General features: G+C 43.7%; 1 protein-coding gene across 1 annotated transcript in view; it reads right to left on the reverse strand.

Moving 5' to 3' along the window:
• Positions 1-16,000, reverse strand: part of TCF7 (transcription factor 7) — a 142,772-nt gene extending 126,772 nt beyond the window's left edge. Inside the window, exons 1-3 of the mRNA XM_056851698.1 lie at positions 15,776-16,000; positions 15,568-15,634; positions 14,662-14,768 (exon numbers count right to left, since the gene is read on the reverse strand). Coding sequence (XP_056707676.1) covers positions 14,662-14,768; positions 15,568-15,634; positions 15,776-16,000 — 399 coding nt within the window. The remainder of the gene's footprint in view (positions 1-14,661; positions 14,769-15,567; positions 15,635-15,775) is intronic.
• Positions 16,001-18,403: the final 2,403 nt, after the last annotated feature.

Consider the following 18,403-nt stretch of genomic DNA (forward strand, 5'->3'; position numbering starts at 1 on the left):
TATATACCTCGTGAAGCTCAAGAATCAATTTTTGACAACCATCCGTTAAGCTGGGGACATGTGCATTTCATACAGACATACTAAATTCTGAACATTTTACAGATAATTCCTGTTTGGACTAGTGAATACTATACTCTATTATTGTTTTGCTTCACACTCCAAGTACAGATGATGCAGAAACACTTCATATCATATAACATTATGACTGCAAAAAAATAGTTTCCAAGAGCTCATTATAATAAAGTGCTAACTAACTTTAACTGTAATCAGAAGTCTAGCTAATTCTGTAAATTTGATCCCAATACTGGTGGCACTACGAAGGTGTGACCAAAAATCAAATTCAGAGGGCCTATTGCAACTTGAACACACTCAGTGCAATACTTTTCTGGGAGTAAACCCCATCCAAAAGATCTGAGGAGGCCTGCTCTGTCAACAAGATGGTCATGTGCCCTTCTCATTAAGAACACATTCAGGCAACGCAGTTGCAACAAAAAGAGAGAGGAAAACTAAAAGCAGGCATGTTCTCTGTATTGCCCATGAACTGAGTTGATTGCACAACAGGGAATGCTGAGCAATGGGAAAAGCACAGCAGACACCACGCTTCTGAACTGGATGCCTGTATCTGAGGAAAGTGCAATGGAACTAATTAAGACGCATGGAGCAGGGGCGGGGAGGCAAGAGGAGTGTGAGGGAGCGGGGAAGGTAGGGTTGCCAGGTCCCGCTTCACCACCAGCGGGAGGTTTTTTGGGGGGAGCCTGAGGAGGGCAGGGTTTGGAGAGGGGAGAGACTTAAGTGCCATAGAGTCCAATTGCCAAAGCGGCCATTTTCTCCAGGTGAACTGATCTCTCTCGGCTGGAGATTAGTTATAATAGCAGGAGATCTCCAGCTATTACCTGGAGGTTGGCAACCCTAAAGGAAGGAGATTGCTGTTCTGATTCCCCCACCTTTATGGACCCTCACAAATTTCTCCCTGTCACCAGTAGCTGAGTGGAGGATTTAATAGTCCTTCTACCCCACAGAGAGTCACCCTTGCTTTTGCGAGGAGAGTTTCTCTACCTTCCCCCCAGGAGAAATAGAAAGGCTCAGAGGCTGAATTCAAAAGGTGAATTAAAAGATGTTTATTATTTACAGAAAAGGTTTTTAGATTGTAGGTTGTTCTTTCGGAGAGGCTCAGAGCTTAAATGGTTACAGGCAGTTCAAAATCTTAGTTGGTTTCAAGACGCAGTTCTTCGTTCTCAGTTCAGTTACTTCAGATTACTCAGTAATATACTTAGCTGTTGTTCACGATGTTCACAGACTCAAAAATACTTAGTGCGGACTCAGACTAACCTAGCACACTGGTGAGTGGAGGTTCATCCACCACCTTTCCCGCTCCTTAGATTTGCCCACCTCCTGTGGTAACAAATCCTTCTTCCCCAAAACATTAAGGTAGGAGTTTCCCTGTTTCAGAAGCCACCTCCCACCAAGTGACTGAAGGGCTATCACTCGCTGCCACAATCTTCCCCTTGTCACTACTCAGGTTTTGGTTTTGACACAAGCTAGGTAGTATATGAGCAACCGTTCACAGAGTCTCTCCACACCACCACACAGTTCAGGAGCTCAGAACTCAATGCTTCCAAAGAGCTAACTGCTCAAGATCTCTCCTCTCCTTCCAAAAAAACCTGTCAGCTTTCCAGACTCTGCACACTGCTTGCTGGCATTGGCTGACGGTTACCAAGTCTCTCTGTTTAACCCGATATCCGTCACAAGGAGCAACAGATTGTTCTTCTAATCTGGAGTGGAAAAAATGGCCAGTGGAGAATGGGTTAAGCACCCATCTTCACCTTCAGCCTCTCCACTTAAAATTGATCTGACACATCTGTCCTTCAGGGAAAAGCAGCCACTGGGGCTGCATGACACACATTCATGTGTAATGTATTGTTTGGCCCTCAGTGCATGATGTTCATCTACCATCTGTACAGGTAATGGCTTGTACTCTACCTTAGGCTGGAGATGTTCCTCCAGCCTAAGGAGCCTTCTACCAACCCAAATGGCTCTTCTATTGGAGGAAGAGTCACTTAAGTAATAGGAAGGCTTCATACTTCTTCAGAGGAGCATGGATTCTGTACGTACTGGTATGAATCCTACATCTCAGGTAAGCAGGGCAGATGCCTTGAAACAGCACAAAAGGGATCGAGTCAGAGCCCTAACTGAATCGAGCTATCTGGAATGGAACATTTCTCTCAGCCACAAAAATGCTTAATGTCAGGGGTGTTGAACTCATTTGTTATGAGGGCCGGATATGACATAAATGTCACTTTGTCAGGCTGGGCCATGAGTACCATAAAGTTTAATGCCAGGTACCAGAGATACAAACTTTATAGAAGACACGGGTGAAAACAATTAGTTTATTTTTTACTTTAAAAACGAGCATGCTTAACACAATAACACTCCTACAGTATTTTCTTTTATTGATCATTGACACCATGGGACTCTGGGAGTGGTGGGTGGCTGGCCTCAGTTACTGGATAAGAGCTCTCAAGGGGGCAGGATCTGGCCCCCGGGCTTTACGGTTGACACCCCTGTGTTTACTTCCTGCGATGTATGAGAGAAGCATCTGCTAATAATTCTGTACAGAGTAGTCCAGGTTTTGGACTGCTCAGAGACACAGCGTGGCTTTTGCCTCTTTCCCTGCTGACATGTAGTACATGGCAATGTACATGGAGTTGCCATTGCTCTGTGTTCATTCCTGCCTGTACATCACCAGGCAACAGGGAAACACACAGGATGATGGCTTATGACATCTTCTTTTGCTAAACAGTACCAGGAAGGGGACAGGGAACGGAGAACTCCCTCTTAGGGCTACGCTGTTTTCGAGAACTTTTTTCTCCTCCCCCCCCCCCCCCGTTAAAGTATCCATTGAGCTCTTTTCAAGTCAGAGCTAATAAGCTGAACAAAAATGTTGCCATTTCCCAGACACACGGTGTACTCGTTTAGCTCAGAAATCACTTTGTTCTTCAAAGTGAAAGTTTCTAGGATGTTAATCTGTAACATGGATAAGCTTTGTGGGTTTTGGTTTTGTTTCCTTCATTTTGAAACAAAAATCTGAAACAGCTGATTTGATACCTTTTCAACAAACAAGTCTCAGATTTAGAAACTTGCACAAGTGGTTATCCATTATCTCAAGCACCAACTGATAAACAATTGATGCCACTTGCCACACAGAGGAAACATGGTTTGTCAGCATAATGCACAAGGGAGTTTCATGCGCACTTCCATTCCTTTGCATAGGCCACATTGTATTCTACAGAACAATTTTTTTTTCTATTAGGACTGTGCTTCTTCAGTCCAGGGTGTGTAGATTAGATGAACTTTCCACCCTTAGTTCTGAGACTCCACAATGCAATTGATCTTCTGAACCTCTGCCCCTCACACACTTCTTAAAAATGTAACACGTCTAACCCACCACAACCATCAGGTCTTCTGACGATGAAGAAGAAGAGTTGGTTTTTATATGCCAACTTTCTCTACCACTTAAGGAAGAATCAAACCAGTTTACAATCACCTTCCCTTTCCCATAACAGACATCCTGTGAGGTAGGTGGGGATGAGAGAGACAGCTCTAAGAGAGCTGTGACTAGCCCAAAGTCACCCAGCTGGCTTCATGTGTAGGAGTGGGGAAACCAACCCAGTTCACCAGATTAGTGTCCGCTGCTCATGTGTAGGAGTGGGGAATCAAACTCGGTTATCCAGATTAGAGTCCATTGCTTCTAACCACCGTTCTTAACCACTACACCACGCTGGCTCACCATGTGATGCAGAGCTATCAAGGATTGTATACATAAACTTAGGGATCAAAAGAATTTTATTCACATTAATACATCTGCCCTTCAGTTCAAAGGTGAACCAGATTAAATTAATAACATCCGTACCAAATATGATCAGTGGCATGCAGATGTGTTCCACAATCAGACATACAACTCTGATACATAGTAAACATGGATGTGTGGCAGTTTTCCTAACCAGAGCGCAATTGCATGGAAATGTGATCTTTGTCATTACATCTAAACTACAAATTATGGTTTGCTTGCCACCTTCCAATGCAAGATCTGTAAACCTGGGGTGGGGGAGGGAAACCATAATTTGCAGTTCAGAAACAGTGACAAGCTATGAGTTGCTACAAATGGTGTGTTTAAACACTGTGCCATGCATGTGGTGAGAAAGAAGGGGAAAGGACCATGTGAACTCCCCAAGCTCTTTAACAGAATAACAAACTGTGACTTGTTGACACGTCTCACCTATGTCACTGAACACTCTTGAAAAGCATTCAGCAAACCATTGCAGCTTAATGGACAGGATGCTATTTTTATATCAGGAGACCCTACACAAAGGTTCCTGTCTCTCCAGTTATGGAAATTTCTGGGTCACCATGGCAAAGTAACCATCTTTTTGAATAATCTACCTTACAGTGTTCTCCAATGGATAAAATGGCATAACCCTATGCATGCTACCCTGAACTCCTTGAGAAGAATCACTGGATAAGAGTTGTAGTTTATAAATAAACCCTGCTTTAAAGCAACATCAGGGAAACTGGGAATGCATAATTTTAGAAGAATTTGGTTGTATACAAGATTGTGCTTTGGATGTGTAACACATTGTACAAATTATGTCTTCATTACCTGAGGTATACAACATGTATCATAGTTCCTTTCAGAGCATCCTATGCATTTTTCTCATTTTACAGATGGGAAACTGAGACCGGGAGAAAGTAATTTGCCCAAGGACACTCAGTGAGCCAAGATACTAAATAAATGCAATAAGAACTTTATTACCCAAACTTTAATTATGTCCTATGCAATGCACCTTCATTTCATTTCATATACAGGCTCATGCCACTGTCACCATTGTAAAGGTAATACTTAGATTCAATTTTCTCATTATATAAATGCTTAAAATTTCTCTTTATATAAATACTTAAAATCGCTCCACAGGGTTTTTGGATAAGTGGGGTTGCAAATGCAATAAAGTACTTCAACTTGCATGGGGGTATGGAGGCTGCAGGGAAGGCTGAAATTAATGGACATTATTTGTTTGCTATTGTGAATAAAATTCCCTATTAACATGAAACCAATTGAAAACAAATAGGAAATACTGTAATGTTATAAGAGTAATCTTTGGAAATCATCAAAATTGGATTTAATAATGATCAGTAAGGTTGCTGGGTTCCAAAGGACCAGTACATAGAGGCAGGTCCTTTCACTTGGAAAGTAAATCCCATCAATTGCAAAGAAACTAACATCCCAAAAAATGTGTTTTTAACTTGTTTAATTGATGTGTGTTGGGGGATTGATTTCAGTGGTTTAAAAATGTGACATTATCATGTACATTTTAAATTGTTAGCCACCTTGGAGGCCCTTGTGAGGGCAAAAAAGTGGGATATAAATTTTGTAAATAATAAAAAAGGTCCTCACAGTTCAATGAAGTGCTCCTACAACTTGCATATTGGGAGAGGGAAGGCGTGTAGATTCTTCGTAGAATAAAAGTAGGTGTGTATTTATGACATTTTAACATTTGAAATGACCTTCAGATCTTTGGTGGGGAGGGGGAGAGACATAGTCTTTTGTTTTGAACTAAGTATAAATCCAGGCCTTTGCTGACAAAATTATAGAATCCAGGATGGCTTACACAAAGCAAGAATCCATCCTTGCATCATAAATGTTTATGCTGAACCATAAATGTTATGTTGAGCCCTGTGGCGCAGAGTGGTAAGCTGCAGTACTGCAGTCCAAGCTCTGCTCATGACCTGAGTTCGATCCTGATGGAAGTCGGTTTCAGGTAGGCGGCTCAAGGTTGACTCAGCCTTCCATCCTTCCAAGGTTGGTCAAATGAGTACCCAGCTTGCTGGGGTTAAAGGGAAGATGACTGGGGAAGGCACTGGCAAACCAACCCGTAAACAAAGTCTGCCTAGGAAACGTCGGGATGTGACGTCACCCCATGGGTCAGGAATGACCCGGTGCCTGCACAGGGGACCTTTATCTTTACCTTGAACCCATAAAACTGTATGTATTTGACTTCAACCTGTAGAAGCCAAAGGGAGTCCTTTTGTTTACCAAGGTTGGGTAAGAACAGCCGACAAATACCTGTGGAAACCCCAGCTCATTTCTGTGGCTCACACGCCCAATTCCAAAATTAAGAAACGTAGAAGTGCTTCTTCAAGCCTTTTGCCTACTGTATATTACCAACCTGCTACAAGATACAACAACTTTCAGAAAACTCCCTCAGGTCTCAACTTAATTATATTACCAGAGCAAGGAGAATAGTTTAATCTGATCAAAGTTTCAACATGTCTGACCTTTAAGATTTAGAACTGCCTAAAAGGTAAACCTACCTGTTCAAGAGACACAACAATTTGATTTTAAAGTTAATGGTATCATTTTTTTGGGATGTATTTTGATGATTTGGTAATTCATACTGAGGTTAAAAAAAACAGCATCAGGAGATGCTGCCTTTCACACAGGTGTGCAACAGGTATAGCTTTGGCATTTCTTCATAAGGTAGGCAGCAGTTTCAAAGAAAAAACCTGCAGGATGAAGCCTTATCAACTTATAGCAAAGATCAAATCATGCCTGGATACATTGTGGCCCTGTACAAAGCACAACCGAGCAATGTACAATATGGTAGAATATAAATACATAGGGTGGAAGCTGGGGTAGAGTCTAAATGTTTACCCTGAACTCTGACATGGTAAAGCACCACTATTTGCCACCAGTGACCCAGAAATGTAATAAACTGTAAGTTGACACTACTGCAGATTGAAATGGCACAGTTTAAAAACTATTATTCAGAGGAAAGGTGTATACAAATGCCACATGTGCAAATTTTTCAGCCAAGTCACATGTAAACCAAACAGGCCATGGGGATATTCCAGCCATTAAAATAAACCATGATACTTCTTAGAAAAGGCTATATTTATACATAAAATAACTCTGCCATCCCAGGGGAGTAGAGATTACAGGCCACCAAAATTTGGTAAATGAAGAATTATTGCAGTTGAAAATTTGGCTACTTTGGAGAACCTGGTAGCTTTTTACTTGATTTGTCACTTCAGCTACCTCAGCTATGAGCAAGTCCTTAGACAGACCATAAACAAGCAAAGGAAAAAATGTATCTTGGAAAAATGTGGAGTTGCTGCCAGATACAATTTACAACAAATATGACATTGGTAAATAACAAGCAACATAACTGAGTAGAAAAAAGAAACTGGGAGTAAATTAGTTAGAGGGGGGGGGGGAGATAGGAAAGGAGGAACATTAATAAGATCTTACATGAAATATGAGACTGCAGATGCATCCTTACTTCATGTTCAAGGGAGAAAATTATGCATGTATATACATCGGTACAGAATACAAGCAGTTCTCAAACCAAGAAAAGCCTCCCCCTCCACACAATGGCAAGTATTTTTCTTGAAGCCTAGGTGCTGTAAAAATTCTAATGCTATCTATGTGGACATACTGTGCTTCATACAGTATGGAAGCTTCTTCAAACTCACTACATAGCAAGCCATTTCATGTCTACCTTGCCACAAAGATAAGAATATACAAAACAGCTTGCTCCAGGGAGCAGCCACCATGCTGGCTACACCAGGCATAGCCTTGCTACCACTGCCCTACAAGAGCTCATTTGCAAGAATGGTGTAACCAAGAGTATTAGGGTTGCCAACCTCCAGGTAATAGCTGGAGATCTCCTGCTATTACAACTAATCTCCAGCTGATAGAGATCAGATCACCTGGAGAAAATGGCGGCCTTGGCAATTGGACTCTATGGCACTGAAGTCCCTCCCCTCCCCAACCCCCGCCCTCCCCAGGCTCCGCCCCCAAAACCTCCTGCCAGTGGTGAAGAGGGACCTGGCAAACCTAAAGAGTATGGATAAGGTTGATCATTCAAAAGAAGTAAAACATATTTGCAGAAGAGGTCAAAATGGTATGCAGTTTTGTTGGTTATCATCAACGATAATCGCAGGTGCCATCCAAAGGGCACGTACAATACATATCAGAATGACCTGCTGGAGGCACCTTTTCAGAAGGACCCACAAAGGAGTCTTCCACAGAACAGCTGTATTTCTGGTTCCTCCTGCTTGTTCTTTCCACTAAATGACACGATATAAACCATTAGATGAGTTGTCTTTCAGATAATGGATCTAATGTGAAAAAATCTCAATGCTTTAAAGAGGAAGAAGTGCATTGAACATGGACAGCACCTTGACAGTTAGAAAAAAAAACAGCTTTTGAGGTGGCGGTGGGGAGTAGACAGGAAGGATTACAAAATTAATCCTTGCCTCCTACATATGTTTACATGAAACCCTGACAAGAAATAAGCTAATTGCTCGCATGTAGATTCACAAGGGTAATGCATAATTATCCCATTTCAGAAAAATGGATGGTGAGAATGCATTTAGAATTATAATAAATACTAATACTGTTGTTAGGAAATAAAGTAAATAAGTAAAAACCCAGGAGGAGGAGTCATAGGGTTTTTGGGAATGGTACCACAGGCATCGAGTTGCCAACTCTGGGATGAGAAATTCCTGGTGATTGGGGGGAGGTGCACAGCCTGGGGAGAGAAGAGTTTGAAGAAGAAGAGTTGGTTTTTATATGCCGACTTTCTCTACCACTTAAAGGAGACTCAAACCGGCTTACAATCACCTTCCCTCCCCCTCCCCACAACAAACACCATGCGAGGTAGGTGGGACTGAGAGAGCTCTAAGAGAACTGTGACTAGCCCAAGGTCACCCAGCTGGCTTTCGCCAGATCAGAAGGAGCTTAGCAGGGCTGTGATGCCATAGCATCCAACCTCTGAAGTTGCCATTTGTTCTAGGGATACTGATCTTTGCAGACTGAGATCAACTGTACTTCTGGGAGAATTCAAGCCCCCACCTAGAGGTTGGCAGTCATATGGATCAGTGAGGGCGAAAACGCACGGTCGCTTTAGCCTCCTTTATTCCCTGTTTCAGCCAGGATTCAGCCAGGATCGAACGCACGTTCGGCGAAAGGCATGTGTTTGATCCTGGCTGAATCCTGGCTGAAACAGGGAATAAAGGAGGCTATGCGACCATGCATTTTCGCCCTGAGTTGCTCCAGCCTGCTATTTCCGATAGCTTGAAGGTGCTCCCATAGGCATCCATAAAGTTTCCCAGAAAATAGTGCCAGACAGAGAAAGAGCGCTCAGGAAATTTAAGCTTGATCCCAGTCAGGAATCAGTGAGAAGAGCTACCAGAATGCGAGCCTCTCAAAGTTCCTGTCATCTCTAAAAAAGCCAAATAGCTCCCTTGCCAGAGCTGGAACTTTAGCTGGGCATTTTTCGAATTCACCCATACTTATACAATAAACTGAAGCAAACTTGAAGATTCCAAGGTGAGGGAAAGGGACATTCTGAGTTAACCATTTTGAAGTCAGAGATGTAGAAATACTTTGTCAAGGGGAAATATTTGTTTATTTTAAAGAGATGACAGGAACACATTTTCCCCTAATGCTTATTTCTCTGCATTGTCTACAGAGTGTGTGGAATCATTTAAGTCTGAACCAAATCCGTTCACTCGTGGTCGGTCGTCTTAACAAACCTACATACTGATTGGCAAGTTTGAAAATAGGATATAGACAATTAGAAAAAATGGAATGGGATCATGCCAAGGACCAAGAAGCAGTCTACACTGTGAAGTTCCTTGCACTGTAGGATAGCCTGACATGCCCATGAGCTTTTGAAGGATACCTTTCAGGTGAGGGTTGCTGGCACCGTCCTGAGGTCTTGTTCCAGATAGGAACAAACCACACTAGATGCCTATAAAGTAGGGTAAGATTGGCAGGGCATTTGGAGTTGTGGAAATACTACACAGCTGTATAAGCAGCTGAACAGCTAGAATGCAAATATAATTGTTTATGGCTTTTGTAAAATAAACAAAATGAATCAATAAATACCAGTGGAGTTACTTTGTATTAGCATTAAACACATCTGGCAGTTTATTTCTGTTATTCGTTAAATACTCTCACAGAAGATGCCAGTAGATAATTGTAGAACAGTTGGATCAATTTAACGTCTTATAACTATTGTTTTATATGTTTCACTAATGAACTAATCCATTCACCTTTTTAGGTTTGTAACAAGGGCAGATGAGTACCTACATTTTCTATTAATCACTTGGGTATTTTGGCCTATTGGTCTATTCAATTTTTGAGCCAAGGTAGTAATTGCTTCTCTTAGGGAGGAAGCTTAAGAAAGTCTGCTCAGAAGTAAGTCCCATTTTATGCAGCCAGGCTGACTTCCTGGAAAATGTTCTTAGAACTGCAGCCTTAGTTTGTTATTCCTAACACCTGTTATCTCACTCCAAATGAATGGTTAGAAAATTTATGAACCGGGGAGAGATGTGACTGGTTCATTATAGTTTTTACTTTTCTTTAACATAATACTGTTCTCCTCTATTTTTAACAATGTTGTAGAAGCAGCTAGAACTTTACCTGCTTATGTCAGGTAAAATAAACTCACAATTACCAAATGACACTGACTAGCCCTAGTCCTATATAGATAATATTTGTGGCTTTTAGTAAGGTTTATTTCTGGTACCAGATCATTCAGTATTTTTCTTGCATGAATTTTGGCCTACTGCTAAAGCGACCAGCAAACCATTCTGGAATATACAAAAGATCAAGGGGGCATCCTTGATACTCTGGTTGTTGTTTAGAGGACTCTGACAAAGGGAGCCACTGGAACAGTAATGTGCCCAAGTGGTGGTAACTGAAGAAGGGGTACAATTTTAAAAGCAGTTCTCCATTTTCATTGTAGTAAATTTACCACATAGTTTTTGTCTATGAGCTGAACCAATGCCCTTGGGACAATGCAAAAATGTCAAACTGTAAACTGTCCATTATACTTTTTAAATAATTTAAACACAAAACAATCATCTAGACACAAAAGCTCAGCATGTTCCTGCCATAAAATGTCATCTTCATTTGTATGTGATTGCAGGTGAGTTAACAGATGGCTTCCAGACAAGTTTGAGAAAGGAAGCAGAAAACCCAATAAATACTGTAAAGCTGAACCTCCCTTTTCATGAAGCAGTAGTATATTATAATCGTTAGGACATACCATTAAAAATATCAACCAGATCCCCACCGTTCAGGAAGTTTCAGATCTGATAAAACCAGAATCTGCTGCTTTGCTTACATATCTTCACCCTGATCCAGAGAAACCAATATAAGTGGGGATGAGTCCAAGGGGAGTCCAAGAGCTTTTTGCAGAATGGAAAAACCCACATCCCAGAACCCAGTACTACATGAGCAATATCCGCCCTGTCAGTTTCTCAAGCTGCAGTCACTTGAGGAAGGGAAGGGGAGATCCGAGGAGAAAAAGAGCAGGACCTCTGCTGGTCTCCAACCAGGTGACCCCTTCCTCCTCCACTTAACAAGTGACAAGTGCTGCAGCCTTGGGACAATGTTGGTTACATCTTAGGCAAGCTGAAATGTGCACTTGTGTCTGAGTGCACCAACAGGCCACATAATCCTTGAACACACATGAAGCTGCCTTATACTGGATTGGAGCCTTGGTCCATCAAAGTCAGTATTGTCTACTCAAACCGGCAGCGGCTCTCCAGGGTCTCAGGCAGAGGTCTTTCATATCACCTACTCGCTTTGTCCCTTTAACTGGAGATGCTGGGGACTGAACCTGGGACACTCTGCATGCCAAGTAGAGGCTCTACCACTGAGCCACAGCCCCTCCTGCTCTTGGGGCTTCCTGCACCAGGCCAACAATTTCTATGAATTAAGAGATTTGAGCTTCACTCCCTCTATATGAATCCATGTTTGCAAAGTGTATTTCAGATGTAGTACTGTTTCCTATAATCATGCCTACTTGATAAAAAAAAAAAAAGTCACCCGCTCCTCTCCTGGGATAAAGCACTGAGTTCCTCTCGCCTTAGTCTGCCAGAAGCTTATGGTGTTATTTTCGTTCACAGACATTGCCCATTGTTCTTATAAACTCACAGTGGTAATTTTCTTTGTCAGGGAATAAGTTTTTTATATTAATAGCAACATTTACTTTGTTTCATGATGAAAATTACTTTGATCATTGGTGAAAGGAATTGTTCTAAACCCTTTTTAAAAAAAGGAAGTGCATTGCCTGTTTGTTTACAACTTCATCTCAAAAAGGAAATTGTAGAGCTGGAAAAAGTACAGAAAAGGGCAATCAAAATAACTAAGGAGTTGGGGATATCTTCCCACCAAACATGGCCAAACCATCTGGGCTTTTACAATTTAGATGCAAAATGACTAAGGGGAGGAGGGTTTCTAAATGTATGCATGGAGAAAGTAGAGAGAGACGCAAAAAATAGTCTCTTACTAGAACTAAGGAACACCCAATAATACCAATCGGCATTAAATCCAGGACAGACAAAAGAAAATATGTCTTTATACACCCAATGGAATTCACTCCCCTAAGTTGTGGTTATGGCCAGTGGCTTAAAAAGCTTTAAAACAGATTGGATAAATGTTTGGAGGACAGGTCTACCACTAGCTATAACAGATAAACATTCCTTTCATGTTTAGTATGTTTCTATCAGTTCTGGGGGACAAAGGGAGGAGAGCTATTACTTCCCTTCCCTTGCTGGTGGGATTCCTGGCTGGATACTCTTGGAAAGGAGATGCTGGATCAGATGCTGTAGTTTAGTCTGATCCATTAGGCTTCTTTGTATCTTTACTCTAAGACACACCAAAGTTTTGCCCAGTCCATTATATATGTAGACACATTTTCTACAACCTTATATTATTGCCACCTAACTACCAACATTTCCCCCTTCATAGCTTTGAAATGCCTCTTCACCTCAAACATGAGCACCTCTTTCAAATGCCTCCGGCGTCAGTTGCCCAAGTAATTCCTTCTCTCTTTACAATTTCAATACCAGGCATTGCCAATATATCCAAATAACCCAAGAAAAAATGTACAGACCTCATGGAAAGCAATCAATTTTTGATCCATGTATTTTGCTTATTTGTAGAGCTGGAAAGCACACAGCACCACTAATGGCTAAGAATCCTTACACATCTGCTCTTTAGGGGTTGCCTGAAGACTTATTACATACAAGGAAGGGAGCAAAACGATGACACAGTCCTGACTGGCACAAGCATGTATTCAGATCACAATTTAAAAACTTTTATATTGGCACTTCACTGTGATTGAAACGAAGCTTGCTTCAGAGTGGTATATTACAGCGTGTACAAAAGGGTGACGTTATTTGACTTATAAATCAGAAGTTTATTAAAAAAAAACTTAGAGTAAGAGGCTAACTAAAAGAAGGGAGGAAGAGAAAAAGCATTTCTTTATTAAGTGCATTTTTTCCTTTTTACATCAATAGACTAAACGCAGGATTTGTACCACAGAAACAAGAGAATCTCAACAACTGTAAACACCTTCCTGCAGCCTGCATGCTGAAAACACACAAACCCCAAATGCTTTTATAGGGAACGGATTCTCTGTGATGTTCACAGAACTGACTTCCAAATTAGCAGGTCCCAGCAAAACGTTAGGATCATAGCCTGATGCCTGCAATATTGCAAGAATTTGGGAGGATGTGGATTGGCCAAGAAAACGTCCAGGCTTCTTCCTTTTCATATTGTTTTTCAGTACGCCAAACACACATAGCCACCTTCTGTAGCACTGGATTATTTCTACACGTAAATGTAAACTTAACAGAAAATTTCAGGTCTGCTTAAAGAGAATATTAAGGACAAGACACATGTTCAAAATGTGGGTGCTCTCTTATAATCTTTAACCCCCCACTGTTCGTAGCAGCTTTCTAAACTGCAATTACAAATAGCAGGAAGGAAACAGACACCCCCTTCTTTGCACCAATATTAATCTGGTCCAAATATACCGATTTATAGTCAGCTTCTCAAAATTCCTAGTTTTGCCAGTATGAAAACAAAATACAGGTGACATTAGTTTCCTTTAAGAAAGGCTAAAGCTACAGTCCATGCACAGCACCCAAATGAACTATGGTTACATGTAGTACATGTATGCAAAAGTTTTACTTTGCAAAGATAACTGAAATGAAGATAACTGAAATGAAGATAACTGAAATGAAGATAACTGAAATGAAGATAACTGAAATGAAATTATTCTCCAATCTCTACAACTTTGTACGATCAGAGTAGGTTCTTCCAACAAAAAGTTTTCCTTTTTGAAATAATCTCAAAAGCAACCGGTGATGCAAAAGCAATAAGAAAGTACACAAGTAGAGACTAGAGCTACAGTTCTAGACACAATTACTCTTGGGAGCAAGTCCTATTGAACCCTGTGGGCTTTACTTCTGAATAAACATGCTTAGAATTGTACAGCAGAGCCCTAGCATTTATGTTACTCCAGTCCCCATGTCTGTGCCTGCATGAATGAAAATAAGTCTTTAACACCCCAATCCAAAACACAGTTCATCCCATCTACAAATTCTGTTAATTTAAGTGGCCATCGCTGGCGACGGTAAAGCATGCTTCAACGCAGGCACGACAAAAACTAAAATCCTGAGCCGCTGAGATGAAACAAAAGGAAATATTCAAGAAATAGATGGTTCTAATAAAAGCATGCCACTATAAATACAACAGCAGGAAACATTAGAAAACTCTTATGATACAAGGGGAGAACTCACCAAAGGTGACATAGAGCCATTCGACAGGTAAGGGTCAGACACCATAACGAAAGGGTATCCAGAATAAGGAGATCCTTTGTACATTCCTGGGTCCTGGTGTTTTAAACCTGTCAAAATTAATTTTTTTCCATTAAGACTCATCCTCACAGTAACTTTCAGCTCCATTCTACTTGCACAGTTTTCTAAGGGGGTGCATCATCCCTACATGGCTACATGATTAAGTGGCTCCTTGGTTATGTGCCTTTTTCTCAGAAACCCTTCGACATAAAATTAACTTCGCTTCAACCCATGTCTGTCGGCGATGAGAAAGAAACCACAAAATAGAAAGAAATGTGGCTTGATATCAAAGTTGCTTCCCACCTTTAGTGATGGGAAAATGCATTTCCTAGGGCTTTCGATTAAGGAAGAGCATGTATACTCCTCAGTCTGCTAAGGGATTCTGCTCCAGGTATTTGTACCCTATCTGCCCCTCCTCCCTGCGTGCATCCCTGGTCTCCCATCCAGGCCCTGACCTGCTTCAGAGGTAGCTGCATCAGGAGCCTTCAGACCACCTCTGATTTCTTTGACAATCTGCCTTGCAGTCTTCCATTAAGCATACTTCAAATATGAGTGGGGGGGAGGAGGAGGAGATTGTTGATACCCATTAAGTTTCAATGGGAGTGACTTACTAAGTTTCCTCTGTGGGTGTTGTGGCAGCTTCAACTACCAAATCAAAGTCCCTCCTTAGCAGTCCCCCTCTTGTTTTGATTTAGCAGAAAGACACTTATGATTTCCCCCCAGGATCACTGCTGTTTCGGCTGCCACCCCATTCATTCCCCTCGCAGAGGGTCAAGTTTGGCATGGGAAAGGGGTGCTTGGGGGGATAGGGAGAAAGGGAAGGAAGAATGAATGGGTTCTGAAACTGACCGTCTTCCATGTGATCTGGGAGTTTCTCTTGATAGACTCTCTGAGGATCTTGCAGCCGCCTGATCGCCTGTGCAGAGGGTGAGGAGAGAGAGGAGGGGAGAGGAAGAAAGGAAAAGTTTTCAGTGCATTATTCAGGCAGGTGGGAGAATGACTGGGAGAGGCGGCGGGGGGATGGGGGTCGGGAAGCCGCCGGGCGGGTCTCCCTCACCTCGGAATGGGCTCCGGCCGTGGCCGCCGCCGCGTTGGAAGTCTGGCTGCCGCCGCCGCCGGTACTCTCGGACTCGTTCACCAGGGACGACTTGAGGTCGGCCAGGTCCCCTTCGGTGAAGACGCTGGCCTGCAGCTTCTCGTCCTGCTCGCCCTCGTCCTTGAAGGCGATCATCTCGTCGTTGGCCCCCAGGTCGTCGCCTCCGCCGCTGTTGAGCTGGGGCATTTTCTTTCCAGAGCCACGCGAACTTCGTCGACGAGGGCGGGCGGGCTGGCGGGGGGAGATCGGGGATTGCTTGATTCCTTTTTTTTAAAAAAACGGGAGATCGGGCTGGTGATTCGCCTCCCGAAGAGGAGCCCCCCTTGGACGCCGGACTTGGCAAGAGCCGGCGCGCAACCCAAAGGGAGGCAGATCGGAGGGATCGAAGCGGCGATCGATCAATCAGTCCCCTCCCTCCCTCCCTCCCTCCCTTCCAGCCGCAGGAAAGTTTGACTAAGTCGCAGCCCGGCCGAGAGAGGAGCAGCAGCCGCCGCCACAGCAGCGCCGGAGGGTTCTGCTGGGAAAGGCACGGAGCGCCCGAGCGAGCGAGCGAGCGCCTGCAAGCGCGCGAGCCAGGGAGAGCGCCGGAGAGCCCCAGCCGAAGGCTCGCGACATCAAAGCGGCCGCCGGCCTGATTGACAGCGGCGGGGCGGGGCCGGAGGAGTCCCTTCCCGCGAGGCGCTCCGACCTTAAAGGAACAGCGCACCCTTTCCCCCTAGGCGCCTGGAGGAAAGCCCATGACAGGCAATTAGACCTTGCTTTCCCCCCTCTCTAGGGGGAGGGGGGCGCGGGCCAGAAAGAAGCGACGCTTCTATAAGAGAAGAACCGAAGCGCGACAGAAGTGTCTGGGTTGACTGTTTAGTTGTTCTGTGTATGAGTGCTGAGGGGAGGGGCTGTGGCTCAGTGGTAGAGCGTCTGCTCGGCACGCAGAAGGTCCCAGGTTCAATCCTTGGCACCTCCAGTTAAAGGGACTGGGCAAGTAAGTGAGGGGAAAGACCTCCGCCTGAGACCCTGGAGAGCCACTGCCGGTGTGGCTCGGTGGTAGAGCATCTGCCTGGTATGCAGAAGGCCCCACGTTCAATACTCGGCATCGCCAGTTAAAGGGACTAGGCAAGTAGATGATGTGAATGAGACCTTGGAGAGCCGCTGCCGGTGTGGCTCAGTGGTAGAGCATCTGCCAGGCATGCAGAAGGTCCCAAGTTCAATCCCCGGCATCTCCAGTTAAAGGGACTAGGCAGGCAGGTGAGGTGAAAGGCCCCTGTCTGAGACCATCAAAGTCAGTATTGTCTACTCAGACCGGCAGCGGCTCTCCAGGGTCTCAGGCAGGGGTCTTTCACAGCCCATTCATTCCGTATAAGGCAGCTTCGTGCGTTCATGATATAGAACCTCCCGTGAGAGGCAGTCCCGCTGAATTCATTTCTGAACAGGCTCGTTGAGCAGATACTGGATCTGCTGGGAACCGCACTGAGACCACCATTAATTACATCGCCGGTTGTCCTCCACGGAGGAGCCAAGTTGGATTCTTCCACTGTAACAGTAAACAAAGAATCCGTCTTAGGCGAGGTGATGACGGTGGCTATTATTAAGACCGGTGTGAGGCTCATTCCCCCCCCCCCCATCACTTCAGATGCCTATCAAACTCTGTAATGTCACCGTGTTCCAGACTTACATGTCATACTGAGGCTACGAGGCGATGTCTATTGGCTGGCTGGGAGTAGCCCGCACCGAACACAGTGTGTTCCGAGTAGAGATGCAAAGACTTGCAGTGGGTCTGTTTACAGTTTTGGGGTAACGTGGACTGAGATTGCAGCGTTTTGACGCAAGAGGCTGGAAAACAATCGCTTGTTTGCGGCTGTTGTTCTACCTGGGACGACTCTTCTCCTTCGGACAGACCCTTTTACGTAGAAGCCCCATTCATTCCACTCATGGCACTCACTTGCACATGAGGCTTGTTTGGGATCGCAGGCGAAGTGTGCTTATTTTATTTATTTAATTTTTAACCCATAGGCAGAACTGCTTTTTTTTTTTGTTTTTTTTTTTTGTAAAATTCAGCGAAGGATTACAACTAAACCCGAACCAGCCGAACAACACAACACAAACCATTGGGTTTTGATTAGTAAAAAACCCTCCAGTTTTCTAATTAAATCCATTAATTGCTTTTTCTCCCCTCCCCAAATTCAGTGTCTGCAAATGATTCACAGGATCTGGCACATTATGCATTGCTTTTAAAATCTGAGTGGCACTGAAAATGTGGGAGGGGCTTTTTTTGGGGGGGGGTCTGTCAGAGAACCACCTGGGATTTTTCAAAAAATCAGGTCTGCATACAGCTTCTTAGGGGATGAGGAGGCATCCCTTTTGGGGGGTCCCACCGTTTCCCCTCCTTTCTAACATGTGCTTCTGAATTCGTTTGCCTCTCGAAGGGCGCGCCATCCCTCCAGCGGCAGACGTGCGTGGGGTTGCAGAAAATTGTTAGTTTCCCGCACTCGCTTGCCCGGAGGGTCAGGAAACATGAAATTAACATCTTCCCAGCCGGGTCCCAAGAGACTTCGAGAGACGCGGCCGTCCCGACTGTCGGGGAGAGGCTGGAGG

This window comes from Euleptes europaea, chromosome 1, assembly GCF_029931775.1.
Source record: "Euleptes europaea isolate rEulEur1 chromosome 1, rEulEur1.hap1, whole genome shotgun sequence".
Classification (NCBI taxonomy): domain Eukaryota; kingdom Metazoa; phylum Chordata; class Lepidosauria; order Squamata; family Sphaerodactylidae; genus Euleptes; species Euleptes europaea.